At 45.1% G+C, this 25758-nt stretch overlaps 2 protein-coding genes across 4 annotated transcripts in view; both read left to right on the top strand.

Moving 5' to 3' along the window:
• The window catches only part of EXOC6 (exocyst complex component 6), a 164983-nt gene extending 148747 nt beyond the window's left edge, over positions 1-16236 (top strand). For all 3 annotated transcript variants that reach the window (XM_037156602.2, XM_037156601.2, XM_037156604.2), the window contains 2 exons: positions 13817-13929; positions 15017-16236. In XM_037156602.2, the coding sequence (XP_037012497.2) occupies positions 13817-13929; positions 15017-15149 (246 nt within the window). In that variant the 3' untranslated portion in view covers positions 15150-16236. The remainder of the gene's footprint in view (positions 1-13816; positions 13930-15016) is intronic.
• A 1597-nt stretch (positions 16237-17833) lies between these two features.
• Positions 17834-25547, top strand: LOC119057718 (cytochrome P450 26C1). Its single transcript, XM_037156609.2, has 6 exons — positions 17834-18037; positions 18553-18777; positions 19261-19536; positions 20893-21048; positions 22849-23178; positions 25167-25547. The coding sequence occupies exons 1-6, from the start codon at positions 17834-17836 to the stop codon at positions 25545-25547; spliced, it is 1572 nt and encodes a 523-aa protein (XP_037012504.2).
• Positions 25548-25758: the final 211 nt, after the last annotated feature.

Raw genomic sequence — 25758 nt, 5'->3', positions numbered from 1 at the left:
TTTACACTGTATCTTTTTATCTTTTCACTTCTAAACCTCTTACACCTTCATTCCAATAAAAATGGCCCTACAGCTTCAACTGTTGGGCAGAATGTTTTTCTTCAGCTCCTTGCCATAGAGTTCTGAGGATACTGCTGACCCTGTAGCCCTCTCTAGTGGCAGCCATGCATTCTTTCGCACGCTTCACAAAGTGATTGAGACATTTGATTGAGATGTTGGTTTTCTTCTAGTTCCTCATTTCTACTTATAGACCATTGTTCTTCCACTGGAGTGAAAGCTCCAGCCCCTTTGAGCTTCCTCATTCATCTCTATCACCATCAATCTCTCATTGTTGCTTTTGCAGCCAAACAGTTTATCTCTATTTACACCCATCCTCGTTTCCTTTTCTTCAGACTCAGGTGACAGGTAGCCGTTTTATTCAAGGCTTCTCATCTTCCTATGCCCTTGACTGCATCTTTTCTAAGGGACTTTGTTTCATTATTCTATCTTTCCTCTGCTTTATCCTTTTCCTGACTACCTTAGCCTAAAAACATGTTCAGATCTTTCCTGAGAGAGAAGGAAGGGGGAAGGGAGGGAGGAGAAATACCTTCTCTAGTCTTTCTCTAGCTATTTCTGATCGCTTTTCATCCAGATTCCTTAAAAGAATGACTTAATAATTGACTATATCCTTATTTCCTCATCTCCCATTCATTCCTCAATCCACTATTCTCTGATGTGACAAACTGCTGGAAAGTATTCACTTAGCTCACCAGGGAAGGCCAGTAGACGTTTTTAGCTCTTACCTTACTGGTTCTTTCCACTGCATTTCACAGTGTTGATTGTATCCTCTTTAAAATTCTCTCTTCTACAAAGACGGTAATCTAACATTCTTTTTCTGTATCTTTTTGTGGCTTCCTTTCCTACCCCCTAAATGCTAGGATCCCTGAAGTCTCTGTGCATAGAACACTGTTCTCTCTACACTTTACCTGGTGAACTCTGAACTCCTTTACCCTCATCATATCTCTAGCACAAATGCTGACATCCCATTTCCCCTGGGATGTCATCTTGTGTGGCCATGGCTGTCAACATGTACGTTCCCTCATTCTCAAATCATATCTTCTTTCTGTTTTCTCTATTTTGGTTGCTGGCATCACTCTGCCACGTCTCACATTCAATCAGTCATCATATCCCAGGGATTTTTTTCTCCTAAATACTTTCAAACCCATTCTCTTCTTACCATCCTAAATATTTGCCAACTACCTACCCATCCTCTTCTCTCTGTCCTAACTACCTACTTGTCTGTCCCAGTGTATTTCAAGATTATCACAATGGTCTCCCAATTATTTTTCCTACCTTTAGTGTTTTCTCCTCAAATCCATTCTTCACTGAGCAACTGGAGTTACATATCCAAGTGAGACATCTGACCAAGTGAGCTCAGCCTTGTTTAAAACTTCCCTGAAGTCCCTGATCCACACACACATGCCCATTTTTGACCCAGTCCCCATCCCCTTCTTCAGCCTGCCTTGTACTACTCCTTATATTTCAGTTTAGCACCGAAGTGCCTGATACTCCCCATAAGCCAGCTGTTTCTCATCTTTGTTCCTTGTCTTATGATGTCCCGTCTATTTGAAATACCACTGCCTTTCCCTTGAATAACTCCTTTATAAGACTCAGTTTGGGTACTACCTAAGATGCCTTCTTGTGTTACTTCTCGCCCCCCAAACAAGACTGAATGTTCAATAATAATAACCTGTACATAACTCTATCAGTGTAATTGCATTAGTTCATAACTGTGCGAATATCTCTCCCATTACACTTATTAACTCCTTGTGTCCAAAGACTGGGTCATCATTATCATTTCATTGCTAATGTCAAATAGAGTGCTTGTCACATGAAGACTCCATCTCTTCATTTTACAGAAGAGAAAGTTGAGACCCAAAGCTTACAACTCACTTAAATGAGTAAATCAAAATGAAAAATAGTTTGATTTTTTCAAAAGTGAATTGGGAGAGAATTTAATAGGGCCTGTGTATAAATACAATACTGGTGTCATACAAAATAGCACTTTTAATCCAAGTGAGATGTAACCAGTATGCAAATAATATCCATAGAATATTGATTAGATGAGACATTGGAGGAGCTTGATTTTTCCCAACCAATTCGTGTCAGATTCTAACATTCTGAAGTTCAATAACCAAATACCAAGTGTTTAAAAATTATTCTGAATACCCTGCGGTGTGGCTCAGCCGGTTGCGAGTCGTCCAGCAAAGCGAAAGTTCGTTGGTTCAATTCCTGGTCAGGGTACATGCCTGGGTTGTGGGTTTGGTCCCCTATCAGAGCATGTGCAAGAAGCAACTGATCAGTGTTTCTCGCTCACATCAATGTTTCTCTCCCTCTCTTTATCCCTCTCTAAAAATAAATGAAATCTTTAAAAAATAGCAAAACAGATTATTCTAAAAAAGAAAGGTGACTCATTTTTAAGTTGCAGTGTTTGTTGAGTAGTTCCTCCAAATCATTGAATACATTTCATTACCCAAGATTCTTGATAAGAATTAAATTGCTTTTGAAAAGTATTTTCTTAATTTATTTTCAACAAATGTGTAACTTCAAGAATGCATCTAACTTTCTTACTTGTTTGTTATCCCTCTGTCCCCTTCCTTGTCCTCCTAATTGTCAACACACTTTACCTCCTTGGTTGTGGTGAGGGCACTGCACCAGGCTCTGTTACTTGTGTTACAGAGAAGAGATGCTATGGCTTAAGTTCCCCCCCACCCCATGGCCTCTTGTAAGATGTTTATGCGAAGTGTCAGTGGAAACAATTATCTTAGCAGGATGACACAGCCTATTTTGCTTAGAAATATCCTAATTTCCGGTGTAGGTTATCCAGAGGTCAGGTAGGGATTTCTTTTTGCTCTCCTGTAGAGCAGATTCACATCAGGCAAAGCACTGTAGACTGAGGTCACAATCCACTTAATTCTGCTGACTGCCTTAATCTTTCTAAGAAAGTAAGTCCTTCCCCTGTTGTTTTTATTTAGTTTATTTTTGTGTGTTTTGGTGTTATAACCTGTAGTGAAGTTGTATAGCCAGTGGCTATAGCTCTTCCAATAGCTGCCTCTTAACTAAGCTCCATCATAAAGTTTGTTTGTTGTTCATTTTGAAGTGCATGTGAATACCCGCATAGCCAGAATGTCACAGTGTTGTCACTGTTCTCCTGTCCCAGAAATCTGTTCCTAACTAAGGACGCATAAAAGCATCAGGCCCCAAAGTAAGCCAGGGCCACAGGCTGTGTACTCCGACCTTAATGAATCAGTTTCAGTGTGGTTTGATAACTGCCCTTCTTTTTTCAAATTTCATTATGCCTTGAGGTTACAGGGAAACTGAATTTATCATTGAAACACACTAAGCAGCAAGTGTTCTGACATGTTTATTGAGCAAATTATTATACCTGACAAAAAGTAATTACATGTACAATCAGGCCTGTAAGTAACTGGATAATTAAGGGTTAATAAATTGTCTAGGATAAGAGAAGTGCCTTTTAGATTCTAGGGAAGTAAACTAAATATATTTCTTATAAAAATGCTTGAGTAAAGATTATAAAATCTATTATAAGATTAGAAAGATATAAAATGAGGATGCAAACCCCCTTGAATAAAAATACTGAGATACTGTAATATTCATGTATTTAATAGAGATCACAGAGATCCTTATTTTTCTTATTTCTGTAATGTTAAGTATGGTAGTCTAGTTAACTCTGCATTCCTTTGGGAATTTAAGGCAAAAATGGTAAAGGGTCTGTATTTACATCTTAGGACAGAAAACAGACCTTGTGCTGAGAAAGCCAAACAAATGAGTGTGCATCTGAAATCCAGTTCCTCACTTCACAAAAGATTGCAAGGACTAAAAACCGAGCTTTCTACTCTTGTCACCGCCTGCCAAAGTCTAACCAGAGAAAACAGGCCCCCTTCCTTCCTGAGGCAGCTGAGATTCCGTGTTCTTGGTTTGTTTCATTTATCTCAATGGCCTGAGTTTCAGTTTCAAGAATACAATGATAAGATGCCTCTAGGGGTTGAAGTATTTTGTTACGATTTTAGTTTAACTTTGTCTTCTCAAAAGCCAAAAGTCAGTGTTTATAAATAATGGAAAATTATAAATAGTATGTGTTACTTGGCTTACTAGAATTTTAAAGTAAAACATATTTGACTAATTTTATTGAAGACTTAATTAATCCAGCTACTAGTTTCTCCAAGTTTTCATTTGTCTTATTTGAAATCACAACTGTGAGAAGGAGGGAAGAGTGTATCTAGTTAGATATTTACTAATATCTTAATACTTAAGAAGTGGTTATTTCCTCCCTCTTCTTAACAATTGTGCTATAAAGGAGTATGTGAAGAAACGCCCTCTAACTTTCCTCATCCAAGCAGCTACTCTCTCCATTATATCCTGGAGTATAGACATGGTCCGTGCAGTTTTTCTTCATTGGCTAATCCGTATTGTCTAACTTCTTGTTCAAATTCTTCCAAAGCCAATTCATACAAGCAGATCATAGTTTCTTCATTGCTTCAATGAAGCAAAAGGACTCACCAGAGAGAACCGAAAGTCTAGTAAACATCTGTCATTATGAGTTTCAAGGTTTGATTTCCTTAGCGTTGGAAGTCTGACCTCCACTGATGAAGTCATTTCATATGCACCTGTTATGTAACTGTGGCAGATGAGGTAATTAATCTGGACAGAAAATTCAATGTATGACCCAAGAATATTTGTTCAACATGTTGGATGGGGCCACCACTGGTTTACAAAAGGTAATCTCAAGAGCTGAACTTTCGTTGTGAAATATTTTAGTACATTCTATAGCACAAATTAAATCAGTCAGTAAAATAGACTAGTCTGGCTTTCATAATAATTGTAAGACATTACTAAAAATTCAGAGATTTCTTAATTATTGATAGTTTGTGAATAAAGTAAGATATCATAGCCATCTTATTAGTATATGTGAGTTCAGTGTAGACATAAAATTCTGTATCAAAAGGTATCATCTCAACATACGTTTACTTGGTGTCTGCTGTATTCCAGGTACTGGACCAAATGTGAAAATACAGATACTAAGCAAATTAAGTCACCAGCTTCAAGGCACTTAACAAAGTACATTTTAGGAGGAAAAAAAGCACTTCAACTATTAGGATTTTAAAAAGAGACATACATCGCTGAGCTAGCCATGAGTCACCCAACTACAAAATGAATTAATTGATATGTGATTCTTTAGTGAGTAGACAGACACATTAACCCCTGATATCAATATTCTATGAGATGTGGGGGGTGCTATGAGAACTTAAAAGAGGAACAGCTAACCCAAATAAGATCAAGTGGTCTAGGAAGGCTTCTCGAGAGAGGTCAATCCAGACTTAAATTTGTTCAATAAATAAATTACCTGGATGAAGAAGGAGCAGAAGGGGACTCTATGCAGAGAAGAAAATGATAAGTGTCCTGGAGATCATCATGGTTTAAAAGAGATCTGTGAGCATTCCTTGTTCAGGAGTTTAAATTATAAGTCGGGAGAGGAAGCCAAAAGGTTAACCTGGATTAGGTGTATAACTTTTCCTGTCATGTTAAGGAACTTAAACTTTACCTTGTAAGATTTGGGAAGCCACTGAAGGTTTTAAGCAAATGAATGGTGTGATCATATTTGTATTTTGGCTGGATCTCTAGCATCAGTGTGAAGGTTGATTGATCTGGGACAGTATTAGAAGCGAGGGACACAGAGGATGGGCAAGACCAAAGGCCTTAAGTGGGGGAAATATCCATAGCAGGACTAGAATAGTAGTAGTAGGGATGGAAAGTGGGAAACAAGTGAATTCAAGAAATGTTTAGGAGATTAATCAAAACGATTTGGCAATGAGTTAGATGTGGGAATTATAAGAGAGAGAGGAATCACAGCAGACTGAGTCCGGATTCCAGTTTGGGTAATTAGGTTAAATGCTGCCATTGAATATATGACCCATCTTACAATGTCAGGAAGCTGGACCAGATACCACAGAAGGAAAACAACCCATGTATCATGTATATATGCAAAGGCATTATCAGAATCAAAATCACACTCAAGTACAGTTGACCCTTGAACAGTGTGGAGGTAGGGGCACTGACACCCCAGCGTGGCCGAAAACCTGAGTATAACTTTGACTTCCTAAAAGTTTAACTCTTAATGGCCTGTTGTAGACTGGATAACCTTACTGATCAACAAGATAAAACAGTTGATTAATACAGACTTTGTATATGTATTATATACTATATTCTTATGATAAACTAAGCTAGAAACTAGAAAATGTTTTTTTAATCATAAAGAGAAAATACATTTACAGCATTTATTCAGAAAAAAATCTGCATATCAGTGGACGGACCCACACAGTTCAAATCTGTGTTGGTCAAAGATCAACTGTATTTGAGGTAAATCTACTTGAGGGTACTATCTGAAATGTTCTTTTTTCCCCTATGTTGGATAATAATAGGGTTTTTTGGTTTTCAAAAATAGTGGATAAAAAAATTCTTGTTAATTGTTAATATCTTCCTGCATTAATAAATAACTTTTAGGAAACTTTCATTAAACACATTGTTATTTGGGATCAGGTACATAAATATTTAAAACCCCAATAGCCAAAAGAAATACTTTAAAACTCAATTATATAAGATGTTAATATTCTTATGTTACTAAATGGAGAGTCAAAAGATGCTCTTAAAAGTTTATGTAAAAAATTTTACTCCCAGCTATATACTCAAGAGAAATAAAACATGCCCCCACAAAAACTTGGGCTAGAATGTTCGTAGCAATATTATTTATAACAGCAAAAAAATTGGCACCCCAATAAATTCAATTAAAGAATTTAAACAAATAGCCAAAAATTGGAAATAACCCAAATGTTTATTAACTAATGAACGGATAAATAAAATGTGGTATAGCCATACAATGGAATATTATTTGATAGTAAAAAGGAATGAAGTAATGTTAAGACTCTATAACATGGATGAACCTTGAAAATATTAAACTAAGCAAAAGAAACCAGTTACAAAAGACTACATATGACTTTTATATGACTTTTATTTGGAGAGTGGGGAGTGACTGCTATGGATGTAGGATTCTTTTGGGTGATAAAATACTCTCAAATTGATTGAGATGGTTGCACATCTCTGTGAATATACTCAAAACCATTGATTTATACACTTTAAAAGGAAGGATTGTATTGTATGTGAAATATTATCTCAAAGATGTTTTCCAAATAACTTGTAAAAAGTGGTATAACAAGAAATGGATGTTTATTACATTAAAATTAAAAAGCAAAAGTAGAGAAAGTTTGTGATAGCTAACAAAAATAGGAAAGTGGTAGTAGTAAGATAAACCCTTATATGTAATAGCTGCAAGATTTTTTTTAAAATGAGAAAAATAAGCATATTCGCCCTGGCTGGTGTAGCTCAACAGATTGAGTACGGACCTGTGAACCAGAGGATTGAGGTTCGATTCCCAGTCGGGGCACATGCCTGGGTTGCAGGCCAGTTCCAGCAGGGGGCGCACGAGAGGCAACCATGCATTAATATTTCCCTATCTCTCTCCTTCCCTTCCCCTCTAAAGATAAATAAAAAAAATTTTTAAAGAAAAATAAGCATATTCAGAGATATAAAGGTGATCACCAGAATTAAAACAGGAATCAAAAATGATTGCTTCTGCCCTGCCTGGTGTGGCTCAGTGGATTGAGTGCCAGCCTAGAAATGGAAAGGTTGCTGGTTCGATTCCTAGTCAGGGCACATGCCTGGGGTGCAAAGCCAGGTCCCTAGTGCGGGGCGTGGAGAGGCAACTGATACCTCTCACGCACTGATGTTTCTCTCCCTCCCTTCCCCCCTCTCTAAAAGTAAGTAAATGAAAGCTTTAAAGAAAATGATTATTTCTGAGAATGAGGGGTGGGGGGCAGAAGACTATTGGTTTTCACAATATGCCCCATTTAATTATTAACCATGTATTACTTGATAAAATTATTTTAAGTAAAATATTAACATATAAAATTAATACGTATGTATCCGTATGCCATTTTATCCATGGTAGTGAGCAAAAAATTCAAGATAAAGCAAATATAGATGTATATAAATCTGAGGGTGTAAATTCCACTCACTGCCTCTTTTTCCCCCAAATTCCACACCCACCTAGTAGTTATCTAGGACTAATACACAGCTTACCATCAGAAATACTTTAAGAACATTCTACTTCTGCTGTGCACAGGTCACCTGGGTGAAGTGACTCGAAGAGACCAGTGCGTCTAAACAACCTGTACAGTACAACGTGCTCAAAGCTCATGCGTGGTCCTCAACCGGTGGGGTGGAAGGCCACCTGAGAGCAGGTTTGGCCAGTGGGACGTTAGAAGAGGACAGGTGTGGGCTAAGGCTCAGGTGTATCAGAGACCCAAAAGGCATCCTGAGGGCAAAAAGTGAGGGGGCAGAGTGGAGACACAATACTGCTTCTTTCTAAGTCTGCCCCAGCCCTTCCTGTCTGCTACGTTAAGTTCTCCTGTGGGCTTGCTGCATGTGGAGTTTTCCAAATGTGCGATTTTCAGATAGCTGGAAAGAGGGTGAAGCCAAATACTTAAAAAATCATATGGAGCTCATCATTTGATTTCAACCTCTATTTAGAAAAGGACTTGTATTTTCCCCACCACGGCTAATTTAGTAAGACCCATTTTTCGTGAGTCCCCAGTGCCTGTCACTCATATCTCTTCCTCAGAGCTGTTATTATGGTGTAGGATTTGTGTTGTTGTTTAAATCTCAGAAGCACTCTAGGATCCCTTGCTTCGGCTTTGTTTTTGGAGGCAAAGGAAAAATGATCTCCTGGTTTACTTTTGGAATCTGCAAAGCATCTCTGAGGTCCCAGGTGGATTTGGCGTTTGGAAAAGGGACTTGGGGGACTAAGGTTGACCCTGAGCCCCCAGGTCACTGTTCACATTTACAAAAGCAAACCTGGTATCCCCAATTGCTTTTCTCTTGAGGTTGGCTTAACTTTATTTATCTTCTGTCTTGGGTCACTGCCCCTGAGGTGCTTCAAAAGGAAAACCCAAAAGACCCCAAACAAAGAAAGCTAAACCAGATTCAAGGAAAAAATGACCTGGCACTCTGGGTTCACTTTTACAAAGGGAAAAGTCGAGTTCCATAGAATGGTTTTAAGTCGGCCTACGTTCATTGTGTCATTTGCACAAAGTGACCTCAACAGGTCTCAGACCCCAAGTTTCTGGGGTGTAGCTCCAGAGTGAGACCCAGGATGGGAAACTGTCAGCGAGCAAAATGTGATGACACAAACGGATTCTTCATTGATTCAACTATTTTGAGCGTATAAACGGGACCACCCATGTAACCATCTCTTTCCTTAAGCTGAATCTTTTCTGTTTGGTGGACACACACAGGGAATGCGAAGGAAGTGGAACTTACAACTTACTCACATATTGGCATAAATCCACTTTATGTTATCAGATTAGTTATGGAGGGTACTTTTGAATCCTTGGTGAAAAAATAGTTAGGATACTAATTTTAGATAATCTTATGAATCATGGTGAGATAGAACTGAGGTGCATTATTTTGCTGCCCATTTTTATATGATCCATACTTTGCTTACTTCCCAAAAGGATTTAAGGTGGAATTACTTTGCTTGACTATTGGAACAAACCCATTTATAGAACTTAATACCGATTTTTATTATAATATGCCTGACTTTATCCTTGAATAAGTAATTGCAAAATTGCTTTTGGATAATCTATGGGAGATTTTTGTTTTTGTTCATATTTGATCTACATCTGTGAATTTTTGGTTTATGTGTTAACTAATAAATTCATCTGTTGAGACTGTATCTTACTATTTACAAGACTGAGAGAGATTTTGTGTGATTAATAATAAATGTATTATTTATGTATTGCCGTCTTAAAGAAGTGAAACTTGAGACAGAGAAGCAAAGTTTTTCATAATTTAGGTTTTGATATTAAGGACATAGTGCATCCCGTGAAACCTGACCGAATGCGAGAGGCTGTCCCCAAGGCAATGACTGTGTGGAGTGAAGGTGAGTGTCCGTAGCTGTGCCTGTCATCACTCCAGTTGCCTCATCCCTTCCTGTCACTCTCTGGCTCCAGAGTAGTCGTGTTCTTCTTAACCCATCCCAGAGATCAGGGATCACGCATCTTGAGCGAAGCAGGCATGGATAGCAGCCTGTGGAAGCGGGCTCAGTCCGTAAAACTGGCCTGTCAGTTTCATAATGTCCTAGTTTCGTGTTACATCTTCCACTTTACTAGAAGTGTACTTTAGAAAATGAAAAAGGACCTATAATTGTTACAGATAAGGGGCACTGGTAGACCATTCAGAAATATTAGTGCTCTTCCTCTAGGAAGGACATATTCTTATTCAACACTGGACCCAGTGCTTTATTGTGAGGGAATTTGCTTCTTTGCCAACACTCCAGTGAAATGCTGGGAGAGAATGGAGGGGAGTCAGTTGTCTGCGTTCACTTGCCCTGGTTTGCCTGCAGGCCAAATGGGGCCTTCTTCAGAGGGCTGTTAGCACAAGCCAAAGAAGTCTGTAGGGTGCTCGTTTTGTACTCATGAAGCTTTAGGAAAAAGCCGGAGTCAACTTGGAATAGTGTTCTGGCATCGTCAATCAGTTCTATCTTGAATATCTACTGAGTAGTTACACTCTGTTGGACACATTTTATGAGTTTTCCTGCCTAGTTTTGTGAAGTATGTTTCTATTTACCTATCAATGCAGTATTAGGCATGTGAAAAATCCTTACACACATGGTAATGAGAGAGCAGAATATGAGACCGGCGTGCTTGCAGCTCCTGTATTTCTTCTCCATGTAAATCCGTGTCCTTCAGGGCGCAGACACCTACATGGCACTCAGGTCTACAGCCCCTGGATTCACAGGCTGAGAGTAGTGAGCAAGCAGACACTGGCTCTTACATAAATTAGTAGTTTCTATTTATTCTATTAAATTGATAGCAGCTTCCTCATGTGTACTATGGTTTAAAATACTAGGATTTTGTATGAATAGATTTTTTTCTTTATAATTTCTTCACATTAACATCAAAATAGTACTTGTTTCCTTGTTAACTGCCTCTCTGCCTTCCCCACTTACAGTGTAAACTCTTCGAGGACAGGGACTTACTCGGTACGTCTGGTGCCTAGCACAGAGGCTGCCTCACTACTACAGGTGGCTGTCAGTATTTGTTGAATGAATAAATGAACATTATCTAGATCCTTGGCTCCTTTTATCCACATTGGCAATGCATCCCTTCACCATTAACGTGTAACGCAGACTTCCATGGATGTCTGTAACTTAAACTCTGCATAATATGTATTTCTGTAAAGGGTTAGTGTAAATTTGAAAGCATATAGATTACATTTGTCTACATGTGGGCAGGTGGGTTAAGTTTGGTGGTTCCTGTCATTTCTAGTGATAAGAGATTTGCATAGGACTGTCAGGCCATATGTGAAAATTGTAAGCATAATATTTCTTTATCTAGGAAAGTCTGTTTTTGTGCTGTAGAAGAACCAGTTCTGTATTCACAGTTGGAGTTGGTGTAGGTTTTAAATTAATTAAGTGGGCCCCTCCTTTCCCACCTGGGGGTAGATCAGCACAAGAGAAAAACAGACTTAGTTTAAGGCCTCTTCCTCTTGCAAATCCCAAAGGTCATGTTGCTAATGCCTTTTGGAAAGAAAGGGAGATTATAGCCAGTATACAGTTATTAAGTGTTACTTTGTGCTGACTGTGCGCATGCCCACACACACTTGTGCAAACGCATACCTAACCTGGAAGAGGAATCCTTCAAAATGAGGTTTTTGGTAACAACTCTATAAGGCGCATTCATTTTTGAAATTTAATATATAAATATCTAAGCCTTATTTCTAACTCTAGAGTTAATACTTGTCCACTGTAGCATGTTATAAAAATAAAGAAGACAGGGCGGGGTGGGCTGGGATGGGAGAAATAGATAGAAAACTGTACTTGAAAAATAACTAAATAAAAACAAAAAAAATTGCATGTGAAGAGGCAATAAATAAAGAAGACAATAACAGCTACCCATAATCCCATCACACAAATAACAACCATTCTTAACATTTCCTCAAGTTTTCTTCCAGCCTTTTTTGATGGGTTTTTAGGTAATTTTAGTAGCAACATTTATTACAAGCATCTCTCCAAGCCATTTAAAATTCTGTGTAGACATCAGTTTTAATAACCACATGGCATTTGTCTTACAGACATACCTCACTATTTAATCACTCTTAATACTGAGATTTAGGCTGTGTTTCTTTCCTTCAGTGTTTTGATAACACAGATCACTTTTTTGAGAGAATATCTTCGCTCATAAGTTTTTCTCCACTTTTATTATTGTTTCCTGAAAGGCCGTTTTTGTAAGGTTCTTAAACATATCACACGATCACACTGCAGAGAAGCCGCAGCAGTTTGCATTTTCGCCGTGGGAGCATATGAGAGTGACTGTGCCTGCTTGTGAAGGGAAGGGAAAACGTACTTGTTGCAACAGTTAGAAATTACATAGAACTTTAAAAAGTTCCCTTTTCTTTTGTAGACAGTATATCCCTTTAACATTGTGTCAGTGTCATTTCTATACCAGTGTTTTAAATTTGGGTGTGGCCTAGAGTGTTGTCTGACAGAAAATATAGTGGCTTTTGGGATTAGTACTTGATAATTTCATGATAGAATTTTCCTCCTTTTACAAGAAATTCTCTATTAACAGCTGTAATAAATTAACAGCTGTTGGGTGTTGGAAAATAGTCAAACAAGTCCATTACCTTCCTAAGGAAAAGCTGGTTTCTTGTAACCTTTTCCCAGGTTTTAACCACTGCAGAAGCTCTATTGCTGTCACAGCTATGGGTTGGCTGATGCAAATGCTTCGTTCATTTGAAAGCAAAAGCAGTATACTCCTCAGTTATAAAGGGAGTTAAAACAAAAAAGAGGACATAATATAAAAACTGAAAGAAGGTAGTAAGTACAGCATTTAGTTTTCTGAAACAATTCAAATGGGGATAGGAAGTTGGTTTTAAATGGCTTAAGGGGATTAGGGTTTTAAAGTTGGATGAGGAGTTTGGTGCTTTGGTTTAGGAACGGCATTGCTTTTAAAAGATTACTTCCATATTTGACAACAGTTCTAACTGGAGATTATAAAGCAAATAGTCAATTTTAAAACATTATGGAAAACAAGAGGGTTTCTTTTTTGTTGTTGTTTGTTTATACAAAATGATCGCCTAGAGTTAACATGCTGAGTCCTGAAACCCTCTTTTCATAACACTGCCGCGGATCTATCACCAGGGAGAATCCAGCAGAGGTTGTTTAATGCACTTAATTGAGATTATCTTAGCTTTTGGTTTAAATTACTTTGGGAAAGTCTAGATGCAAATGGCTTCTTAGAAAGGTAAACATACTTAACCTCTAAGAGAAAAGGTTCAATTTAAGTACTTTAAAATTCTTCAGTCAGTAGCACCAACTCTTATTAACTTTGAGTATGACCCGAATAATGTGTAAAGTTTAAATCTCTATACCTAATATAGTCAGTGTAACTATATTAATGGTGTTTTCATTATTTTACAATAATTTGAAAGTGTAGTCAAGTGTTAATTTCAAAAGCAAGAAGATAGTAAATTCTGTTTTGGTTATAAAGTGTAGTTAATGAAGTTTTAAAAATGAATTTCCTTATTCTGACTTATCTAAGAAGCAGGCCATATTAAAATGGACTGAGAATGGTACATACTTTATGTATTAGCTCTAGGTAAATAATCAAAAGTCGGTTTAACATTTCCCCATCTTTCTCAGCTTCTTGACCTGTTTATGGTTTGGGATTGGTCTACTTACCTAGCTGATTATGGACAGCCAGCTTCTAAGTACCTCCGGGTGAATCCAAACACAGCCCTTACTCTTTTGGAGAAGTGAGTATATTCTGAAAACTTTTTTACGTGGCATTTTAGCATTTTGTGATTCAGTGATAATTGAAGAACTAGAGATTTTCATCAAAAGAGAAATGTCTAAAGGGAGCTTAAAAGTTTAGTTCATTTTAATGACCAAAACATAGCCTCTTTCTTGTCTTTTAATGTTGATGTAGTTTTATATGAGATTGCTGTTTACGTTGATATGAACAAAACGTTTTTCCTATTGTATCTGCAATCACAGGCTTAACTGGCCTTGGAAATATGTTTACTTGAGACAAATGAGAATTGGAACTATTTTTTATACTATGACATAGGAAATAAGTTATTTTGTAAAATATGACTGGGAATTGGAATGTTTGCTACCAGCAAGTGCTATCAAAATCCCACCATTGTGCACTTGGGTTTTTTGCAAGTAGATAAGCGTGTGATTTAAAAATGATGTATAGAAACTGAGGTAACAGGACACTTGCTGGTGCATCCTGTCCACTTAAAAGTAACACAGGTGTTTAGGTGTTGGTTTTCCCTCGATCATGTGGCAGATTTAAGTATCACTATTAATATTTTCAGTTGTTGAATTAAAAGTGTGTATGATTCTCCCACATTTCAAAATGTCTGTGGTATATTTTACTTGAGGAAAAAAAGAACTGCTTAAAATAAATATAAATTTACTTTACAATACTATGAAATACTGCTGAGGCAAAAAAAGGTTGCTTTAAATTTTCTAATGTTACTTGTTCTTTCACTGCGTCTTGCTGTGAATGTGAGTGTCAGAATTAACAGAGGACATGTATTTTAGTACACTTTATGGAATGATCCTAGAAAATAGTGTGATATTAGAAAACTTAATATACTTTAGAATTATGTACTAATGCAAAAACAGCACTTTGTATCGAATGTAGAATAAAGCTGCTAATTTTGTGTCTGGTTGCCATTTCGGTAATTTTATTAATACTTATTTTCTTTTAAATATATTGTTCAAGCATAGGATTAGTGTGAAATAGTTCAGAGCACGCCAAGATATTTTACTTGTGACAGTGTAGCTTATAATTTCCTTTTACTAAGCTTCCTTATTCACATATATTCCTAGGATGAAGGATACTAGCAAAAAGAACAATATATTTGCGCAGTTCAGGAAGAACGACCGAGACAAACAGAAGCTGATGGAGACCGTCATGAAGCAGCTGAGAGGCCTGGTGAACGGCATGTCCCAGCACACGTAGGCTGCGCTCCCTGCACTCGGCGTCGGCACCAGGTTCACGGCCGAGCCCTGCTCCCCGATGGGCACTGGACGTGACCACAGCAGTTCGTTTGCAGAATTAAAAAATACAGCAGAGAAAAGACACTGATAAGAGCTGAAACAAGAAACAGTAATAAATATTATTTGTATGGATTTTTAAATAACTGAGTACTATTTTATATATGGAAAATGTGACATTAATTTTTTCACTTTTAAAAATATGTGTAAATCAGGTAAAAAATTGTATATGAAACTGATTGTAAATATGTTAGAAAAACTTATGCCTCTACATATAAATATCTTTTTTATTCAAACTTCAGTGGTTTGTTTTTTTCATCAGTGCCTGGTTTTGGAATGTAATCATGTCTGATTTGGGAATATTTCACTGTCATTTTCTGACTTTTAGCTTTTACTTTTACCTAAATATGATTTAAGCAGGCAAAAAGTTTCTAATTCTGCCAATTCCGAGGGAGAAATAGACAAATCCTTAAAGGTCTCTGAAATCAAACTTGCTTTAATTTAGTAAGAATGTGGAGTATTTGTTCTCCTTGGGTGGTTTGATGTAATCATTCTGAATATGAAGACAAGGTGTGGGATTTTCTAGAGATGCAATGTTCCTGTTGGGCAGGATTAATATTCAGAACTATGTTGTTTGCAGCTGACCCCATTCTAAATTCCTCTGGTTTGGTTTGGGTCAGGTGGAGAGAGGACAGGCTCGACGTGGGGCTGACCACTTCAGGTGCAGCCTGTGCGGGTTTCCACAGGGGTCGGGTTACTGCTTCAAACAGCGGGTCTCAGTACCATAGCCTCCTGGTGGAAACAAGCCAAACCAAACGAACTCTGGAAAACCTCCTAAAACGAATGTGCATTTTCCCTTTGTGTGAACTGTGATACCAAACTTTCCCTTCATTGTATCTATGCTGAATACTCCTTTTGCATTTTTGGGATTTATGCTTGTAAGAAACATACACCTGACTCTGTAAAACAAATGTAAAGAATTACATGTACATTTCTTGATTTTGTGGTGAAATATAAAAAAAGATTGAGCAAATTCTTGAAAATGAGTTGCTGTTTGTTGCATATATTCAGAGCTTCCTGATTTAAAACAACTGCTTCCTTTAGAAAGGTTATTATTCCCTAGTTATTGGAATAGGGGTATCACCAAAACAAGGAAAATAAACATTCATTCTTTTGACTATATCTTATCCTAAGGTTTTTCACACTTTAAAAACCATTACATGGTAAACGTGGTAATTCTTAGAAGGCACTGGAGGAGCGCGAACGACTGGCTGGCTCTTTGAAGACTGTGGAATGCGGTTGTCCCCCTCGCGCCTCAGCCAGCCCTCCAGGGCGTGGGGGGCCTCGGGGCTTCGGCAAGGCGCCCGGGATTCCGAGAGCCCCGGGCTTTGCTCTGCTTGGAGCAGACTACTGAGGGCCCTCAGCTGGAACGGTCTTGAGGAGCTCACCTTACTTTGCTTCCCCGTCCCTCTGGCTGAGCTGTAGGGACCGGGATGCACAAGTCCTTGGGGCACTTGGAGCTCTCTGACTCGCAAAAACTACAAGAAACAACCCTGTAGACGTGGGCGGGGGGCCCTCTGGAGAGGAAGGAAATGGTGAATTTGGTCTTTGAGACCCCAAAGGAGCGCAGGGATAGCTGCCCCTCCTGGGCTTCGGTCAACAATGACACTACCATCTTTTCACGGATTCCTGTAGTGGTAGATCAGAGACCAGGGATGGATGGGGGGTGTCAGAGAATCTCGACCACGGCTATACTTGTGGGCGCTTGCGATGCCTAGGATGGCATCGAACGTCGCAATTTCCCAGAAAGGGGAACAAGGCAAATGGGAGAAACCCCAGCCCTTAGCCTCGGAGTGCCGGGAGCAGGAGAGGCACCTAGAAGTTCAAGGGTGTGAACCCCAGGGAGCAAGTTAGCGCTCGGCTTGTCCACCACGAAGTTCCCGCATCCAGCGGGAAGTTCTGGCGGGGCACCCGCAGACGCGGCCCCAGCCCCGCTGCAGCACCGCTGCGGCTGCCACGCCCTGCTCCTAGCCCCCCTGCTCCTAGCTCCTCGGTGAGCGCGCTGCTGCCCACCGCCTCCAATCGGTACTGTGCGTAGAGCTCTTTAAATATGCATAGGCACGTCACGTCGTGTGGATCAGGATCTGTCCTTTGGGAGGGAGCCAGTGTCTATATAATGTGTCCAGGGTGGGCCGAGAAGGGTTAACAGACTGGGGGAGAGAGAGAGAGGCGGGGCGGGGGTCTACAGCCCCGGGGATCGAAGCCCAGGTTGGCAACACCGGTAAGTTGCTCCCCTCTTTGCCTGCCCTTTTTGCTTCTATCAAAGGAGTGCTGGTCCCTGGAGGCGGTGGGAGGTGCCCATGGGTGCCAGGCGTGAGGGTCCCGAAGCAGCCTGCACCCTGAGAGGGAAAGTCTTGAGCTCGCATGTGCCTTGAGGAAGGCACGCACCCTAAGGGCGCGTGGTCACCGCTGTCTCACACTGCCAGTCTGCTCTGAGGGCCAACCCCTTGGCCGAGGTTGTAACTCTCAGTCTTGGCTCCCGAGCCCCAGGACCTTTCCGGACAGGACGGGTGAGCACTGCGCTTTGCCCGCTCCCCAGCTCTGTCGCCCCTGCGCTCTGCTCGGCCGGGGCCCCCCCGCAGGCTCGCCATGTTCCCCTGCGGGCTGGGCTGCCTGTCTGTGCTGGGGGCGGCCGGCACCGCTCTGCTGTGCGCCGGCCTGCTGCTCAGCCTGGCCCAGCACCTCTGGACCCTCCGCTGGACGCTGAGCCGGGACCGGGCCTCCTCCCTGCCCCTGCCCAAGGGCTCTATGGGCTGGCCCTTCTTCGGTGAAACGCTGCACTGGTTAGTTCAGGTGAGCAGTCGGTGGTTCTCACCCCTATGATGGCCCCTTCTGCCCTGGCTCCCACCGGCCCCTCAGCCCTCTCAGTGCTCCCAGGGTTCGTGGCCAGTCTCTACCCGTTGCCCTTGGAGCATACGCTGCCCTCGCCTTCGCCCACCTGCTCCCTCGAAAGGACCGTCTGTCACCGCAGTTCTCCCCAGCGCTATTTAAACACGTCCCGACAACACGCGGGAGCGAATAGAAGGGTTCTAGGAAGTTCGACGAGCAGGCATAGAACCGGTTGTCAGGCGGCGTCTCAGCCGGGAGCCCCTGGGCGCTCGCATCCCCTCTCGGAGCCTTACTCTCCTCCTTTCACCAATAGGAACAGGAGTATCTACATTCCTACGGCGCAGTTGCGAGTCCCAATTGAGATTTTTGTAAAGAGTTAACGCTGCAGCCTGGAGCCAGGGGGTTGTTACCCAGGGACGGTTGGGAGGCCTGGGCGGGACTCCCAGCGGCCCCAGCCCTGTTCGCTGCGCCTCGCGCAGGGCTCGCGTTTCCACAGCTCCCGCCGCCAGCGCTACGGGACAGTGTTCAAGACGCACCTGCTTGGCAGGCCAGTGATCCGCGTGAGCGGCGCGGAGAACGTGCGCACAATCCTGCTAGGCGAGCACCGCCTTGTGCGCAGCCAGTGGCCACAGAGCGCTCACATCCTACTGGGCTCGCACACGCTGCTCGGCGCTGTTGGTGAGCCACACCGGCAGCGGCGCAAGGTGAGCCCAGACCAGAGAAGGGGCCATCGGGACGTCAGACCGGCGTTTCTCCAGCACCTGCTGTGGGCTAGGTCGGGACTAAGTGTTAAGGGTACACCACAAACCTGGCCGGGACCCCTGGCTAACGAGTGGGTGGCTTCGGGCCAGTCCCTTACCTTCTCCGACTTAGGTTTCTAAGGCCAGGATTGGGACTTAAAGGTCCTTCCATTTCTGACCTTCTGTACCTCTGGTACCTGAAGCGCTGGAGATAGACCTGGAGAGTCGTTAGGGACAACTTCCTGGAGGAGGAGGCAGCTGGAGCCTAGATTGGTGGGAGGGACTGTACAACAGAAAAGACCTGGAGGGAATGCTGAGAACACAAGCCATCGAGTGTAGGTCCGGGCCACTTAGAAGAGGAGGAAGGGCCCGACATTGGCTCCTCTGGGATTGCCAAGCGGAGGAGGCCCTAGCGCTGCCGGGACTCACCCCTAGTGCTCCGTACAGGTTCTGGCGCAAGTGTTCAGCCGCGCGGCGCTGGAGCGCTACGTGCCCCGCCTACAGGGGGCGCTGCGGCGCGAGGTGCGCACCTGGTGCGCAGCCCACCGGCCAATCAATGTCTACAAGGCTGCTAAAGCCCTCACCTTCCGTATGGCCGCGCGCATCCTACTGGGGCTACGGCTGAACGAGACGCAATGCGCGGAGCTGTCCCGAACTTTCGAGCAGTTTGTGGAGAACCTCTTCTCGCTGCCCCTGGACGTGCCCTTCAGCGGCCTGCGCAAGGTACTACCACCCCAGCCCCGACCTTCCTCTTGCGTGTTTCTTGGCACGCCCTACGTGTCACCTCTGTGGAAGTGGCGTGGTGTGGCATTGGGCGCTGGGGTTGCCCTCTGCCCCGACTTGCTGTGTGACCCGGGGCGGGCCACACACCCTCTCTGAGCCAGACAGGTCACGCTCCGGCCGTAGTAGCCGTGGGCCTCCTTTTGGATACTCTGTGGCAGGCGCCTGGCCAATCCCCCCAGCCCCTTCCCAGAACGGCGCCTCTTGGCTGGGCCTCCAACACCCCTTTGGAAGCCCGGACGGCTGCGGGACCGATGGAAGCTTTAGGGCTGCAGACACGCCCCCGGACCAGCCCGGCGCCAGCCCGTGTTGGAGAGGGGTGGGTGCCGGCTCCCCGCCCGGGGCCCCGGCCCGCTAGTTTCCGGATCAGAGAACCGCGGCCTCTTGAGACTTCAGAGCTAAGGGCGAGGCCTAGGGAGCGGCTCGGAAGCCCCAGCCCGCCTTTCACTTCTTCCTGAGCTGGGGCTTCTCACCGTGCCAATGCAGTGGTTTTCAGTCACCTGGGTAAAAATAATAGTTATGTATGAAGGGGCATTATATGGGCTGATCACCTTGGATACATTTCCTGATTTAATCCTCTCAACCTGCAAAGTGTTATTCTCATTTTGTTGATGAAGAAACTGAAGCCCAGGCAAATTAAATAAAGTTATTTAACCCAAGATCACACGACTTAGTGGAGAGGCAGTGAGGTAGGATTTGAACTCCATCTACTCGGACTAGAGAGTTCAAGCCCTCAAATGCTTTTGTGTACTTGCTCCCTGAACTCCGGAGGGGCACCTGGCCCTCTTGCCTACCACCTTACAAAGGCTGATGCTTAGATTATCCCATTGTGTCTTCTAACCCAGAGCTTTTCTAGGTGCATCGAGGTGTCCCTTGTGCTCTCGGCACCAGTGCCTACTGTCCGTGCCTGAGCCCAGTGCAAGGGAAGGCAATGAGCTGACTCCACCCCCACAACTTTGTGCCCACATAGGCACTGATGGCTGCGTGACTCTGGGCAATTGCTTGACCTTTCTGGGCCTCAGCATCCTATCTTAAGGACCAAAGAAACTGGTTTCCTGCCTCAAAGGAGCTTGTGGTCATCAAGAGAGAATGATGTATCAGTAAAGTGGAAAAATTCCTGGGCATTTGTTAAAACCCTTCTGTGTGCCAGGAATGGAGCTCAGCTGGGAAACTGCCTACACCAGGAACTCAGCAGAGCCAGAGCAGCCCTGGGAAGATTGGGGGTGGGGGGCGGGGAGGACCCCAGGCCCGGTCCCCTCAGCCTTCCCACCCCACCTCCCTTCTCTCCCCGTGCATCAGGGCATCCGGGCAAGGGACCAGCTACATCGGCACCTGGAGGAGGCCATTGCAGAGAAGCTTTGTGAAGACATGACTGGGGAGCCAGGTGATGCCCTGGCCATGATTATCCACAGCACTAGGGAGCTGGGCCACGAGCTGTCAGTGCAGGAGCTGAAGGTAAGTGGCGAGAGGTCTGGCCTTCTCTCCTCTTTTGCATTCCTAGCAGGGTTATAGCCCCACTTTAAGCCTTAGTCACTCCTCGGGGGGAGGGGGAAAAGGAGACTAGGCTTTTAGTCCTGACTCAGCCCCACCCATTCTCAGTAGGAGCCTAGAAGGCTTGAATCTTAGGCCCTTCTGGCCACAAACAACTCCACTCCTCCTCCTGCCTTCTCTGTCACTCCTTGCCTTTACCTCCACTGCGCCCCCTCCCATGAAGCCCTCTTCACTCCTTTTCTCTATAAACCCTAAGGGCTCAGGGTCAAACTCCATATCCTCCTGGAAACTCCCCACCTCCTATGAGGCACCTTGGCACCTGGTGCTGCTACCAACCAGTTTGTTTGTCACGGTGGGATCCCCCAAAGAACTGGAACCACTCCCCAAGTGTGCATAGCATACAGTGGAGGTGGGGGAAGCTTTGGAGTGGCCCCCAGGACCTGCTTGACAACACAGAAAAACAGTGGAGAGGTTGGGGAGCAGGGGAACATTAGAATTGGAAATACCCCAGCCCTTCTGAAAGCAATTCCCATCCTTGTTCTAGGCCTCAATTTCCCCTTTCCACCCACCTCAGAGTGCGGGGCTAGGCCTTAGTTTCCTCTCTGAGAATGGGGCTAATCATCTCTACCCTGACTCCTGGGTGGCTGTGAGGTCTGGAAGAGTCGGGCGGTGGGCTCCCCGGAGTCCTGAGAGAGCCCAAGGGTAGGAACAGTTCTGGGCGGTGAAGGGAGTGGTGTGGAGAGGAGTGCACGGTTCCACTGTCTAGACAGGGGTGGGAAGAGGTTGTCCCAGGTTTCAGGAAGCAACTTCTTTTCTGGTCTGGTATTCAGGGCAGGTCAGGCAGGCTATGCCTTTTCAGGGAGGATGTTAGGGCTGGCTTCGAGGTCTCAGTCCTGGCTCCCCATCTTGTTCGGGGCAGACAGCCTTGGACCGAGCCATTCGCTCCACACATATTATGTACCTAGTCGGTGTCAGGCTCTGTGCTGGGACCGGGGATTTAGAAATTATCAAAACACAGCCCTTCCCCTTGAGGCGCAGGAGGGGTGGAGTACACTTTCATCTTGTGTACTCCACAAGAGTATAAACACACGCCGTGGTTGCTGCCAGGAAGGAACCCAGGGAGCCGGGAGGGCAGAGTCAGGCAATGAGACCTGGGGCTTGGAGGCCCCCCCTCAGTTTTTCCTGCGCAGTGCAGACCAGGAAGAGATTCAGTCCCTCACCGGGACCACTCCACTAAGCAGGAAGAAGAAACCATGATGCCTGCTTTGGTGCAAGGCTGGGGCTGCAGCTGCGGGTGCCTTCCTCAGTCCCATTGCAGTCATTGTCAACAGCCCCAGCTGCGGTTGCAGGCAGCACCGCCACGTGGTTAGGAGCACTGGGCTCCGAGCCCGCTACTGGGACGACTGGCTGCAGGGACATTTCCAGCCCTGCAAAAGAAGGGCAATTCTCACGGGTCCGGGGTGAGAGTGGAATGAGTCAATATACTGAAAGTGCTAAGAATGGCACACGAAATAAGTTCCTAGCATTATCTGGGAACCCTCCCAAGGCAAGTGGATAGATCCTGGTTTTGCCCATTGTTCTCGTAGCTTGCCCAAGTGGCAGACGGGATTCAGTTGCCTCCAGGACCCTCACACGTAGCCGCCCCAGTGGCACATCCTGGGCTCTCTGGCCTTTGCACAACAGTCAATTTGGGCCCTTCACATCTCGGTCAGGAGGCCGGGGCCCCGCTGACGGAGATTCAGCTCCGCCCGGGCTGTCTTGCAGGAGTCGGCCGTGGAGCTCCTCTTTGCAGCCTTCTTCACCACCGCCAGTGCCAGCACATCCCTCGTCCTGCTGCTACTGCAGCACCCGGGGGCCATCGCCAAAATCCGGCAGGAGCTAGCAGCTCAGGGGCTGGTGCGCGCGTGCGGCTGCGAGCCCCTGCCCGCCGGGGACGGTGCGGGGCCCTGGTCCGACTGCCTCTGCGAGCCGGACCTCAGCCTCGCAGCGCTGGGCGGTCTGCGCTACGTGGACTGCGTGGTCAAGGAGGTGCTGCGCCTCCTGCCGCCGGTGTCCGGGGGCTACCGCACAGCACTGCGCACCTTCGAGCTCGATGTAAGTGCGCTGCGCCCCGCCCCCTGCCGCAGGGCTGCCTGCTGCGGTGCCACGGAGGTGCGAGGTGGGAGGTGGGAGGTGGGAGGTGGGAATTGAGACCGCCAAGTCTTCTCTTTCCCTCTCGGATCCTCCACTTTCCTGCCTGTAAAGTGAGCTGAGCCCTGTTCTGTTTTCCCAGATCCGTGGTTGAGGGGCTCAGGCGTAGTGCCTGGTGAGCCAACAAGGTTAGGGACCCCACAGACTTACGCTTTTGGCAGCTGGGGAGGTCGGTCAACACAATTAGATCCAAGAGAATAAAAACTTCTTCCCCACAGCATCCCCCTCTTAGCCAGTGAGTCTGGGTGGAGTACAAAGAGCTCCCCTGAATGCCCCGTACCCCGCCCCCCACCCTTACAAGATCAAAGAATGGCCCTTCTCCTGTCCAGGGTCTCCTCGGCTAAGGATTCCCGAAGCCGGGACAGTGAAAATGTGGGTTAGCATCTCTTAATGGTCTGATCAGACTGGCTTGGTCAGAGCAACAAATTCAAGGTCGAGGCCTTGCTTTATCTCTGTAAGACCTTGGGCAAGTCCATTTATTCTGTGGAAGGAGCTGCCTTGGCCCCTTCCAGCTCTGACACTCCATGCGGCACTGGGCTGTGCTACACAAGGGCAGAACCTGGGAGTGGAGCCCTAACGTGGCAAAGGTGTTTGCCTGAACAGCTGTCCCTGCAGTCCCCTCTTGCCGCAGCTCCGTTCCTGGGAGGCTCCAGGCAAAGGGGGCATCTCCTTCCCTGACCCTTACGTAAAACAGCAAGCATCCGTGGTGTGCTGCAAACCAGGATTCCAGGGTACCGTGGGGACTGGGATCCTGCCGTGGAGGACCTGATCATGGAGAGAAAGGGGTCCAGGGCCTACAGCTTCATCCCAAATGTGTGGAGTGATCAGTAGTCCTGGATGATGCCATAGTATTGGGGGGCTGGGATTTGAACTGGAGCAGTAAAGCGTGAGGGTGGGACAGCCCCCACAAGTGGGTGAATCAGTGAGGTGTTCAGAAGTGTGTTGGATGTTGCATCTTGGAATTCAGATTTCATTCTGTGGGTGTTAGTGTGCCCTGCAAGACCACAGGGGAATGGGGAGGAGCACAGGTCCCCCAGGGTGAGCAGCACTCGGGCGTCTTAGCCATCTGGTTTACAGATGAGGAAACTGAGGCCCAGGGAAGAGAGCAAGAGAGCTCCTCTACAATTCTAAGATCTTCTCTCTGCCTGTCTGAGAGCCTCCTCCTAGACACTGTGGAGTCTGTTCAGGCAAGAGAAGCAGGGTAGTCAAGGGGAAGGAAGACACATCAGAAAGTGAAGTAGTGTAAAAAGCTGGAGGTGCACAGAGGGAGCGTGAAAGCTGCTTTCCAACATTTTAAGGACTCCCCAGTTTAATTCTCCTGTGCACCTTCTTAAAGTGCAGCTACAGACCTAAACATTATTGTTGTATAGCTGATGGATCGGAAGGACAGAGAGGCAGTTTTCCATTCAGTGCAAAGAAAAACCTTTATAATTGAGCTGACCACTGAGAAATGGGGCCGCTGTCATTTGGACTTTTCCAGCCTAAACAGCTGGTAGGTGCAGAACTAGAATTTAGGTCCTAATCTAATATCAGAAGAAAAAAGAAAGACAAAACCAAAACAGTGAAACATAAATAACATCACATTTACTGACCACCAACATATATGCCAGACACATTTATTTTATCCTCATAACAAAACGAGTATTTTTGTCCTTTTTTTCCCCTCACAATTAAGGAACTGAGGGCCCAGAGAGATTGAGTAGCTAGCCCAAGGTCACACAGCTCACCAGAGAAGGAACTGTGATTGGAATGCAGAGCAGCCACTCTTGCACGTTCGACACAAATTCCTGCTAGTTTTCAGAATTCTGTGTGATGCACCCAGGGTGGAGGGTCAGTCTAGGTCCAGTTTCCAAGTTCCTGGTGACCAGGCAGGTCTCCTCACCTCCCCGCAGGGCTACCAGATCCCCAAGGGCTGGAGCGTGATGTATAGCATCCGGGACACGCATGAGACGGCCGCGGTATATCGCAGCCCGCCCGAGGGCTTTGACCCGGAGCGCTTCAGCGCCTCAGGCCAGGATGCACACGGGGCCTCAAGCCGCTTTCATTACATCCCCTTTGGTGGAGGTGCACGCAGCTGTCTCGGCCAGGAGCTGGCGCAGGCGGTGCTCCAGTTGCTCACAGTGGAGCTGGTGCGCACAGCGAGCTGGGAACTGGCCACGCCTGCTTTCCCCGCCATGCAGACCGTGCCCATAGTGCACCCGGTTGACGGGCTGCGGCTCTTTTTCCACCCGCTCGTGCCTTCAGCATCATCGCCAGATGGGCTACACCTCTGACCCACTGTGTTGCAGGACATGGCTTGGTCAGTGGCACTGGCACAATCGTAGTGCCACCCATCTGCGTTTCCTCAGTGCCAAGTTGTGCGCTCACTTACTCGTTCAACAAACAGTCAACGAATGTGTCTCTGCTGGACTCTGGGACTCTGATGGAGGGGGAGCCCGAGCCACCGCCGCAGAACCAGAGAAGCGCCCAGGCCGGTGAGACGGT

This window comes from Artibeus jamaicensis, unplaced genomic scaffold (assembly GCF_021234435.1).
Source record: "Artibeus jamaicensis isolate MK-2021 breed Jamaican fruit bat unplaced genomic scaffold, CSHL_Jam_final contig_332, whole genome shotgun sequence".
Classification (NCBI taxonomy): domain Eukaryota; kingdom Metazoa; phylum Chordata; class Mammalia; order Chiroptera; family Phyllostomidae; genus Artibeus; species Artibeus jamaicensis.
Note: the sequence above shows the minus strand (reverse complement) of the source record. Positions and strands in the feature narration are given on the sequence as shown.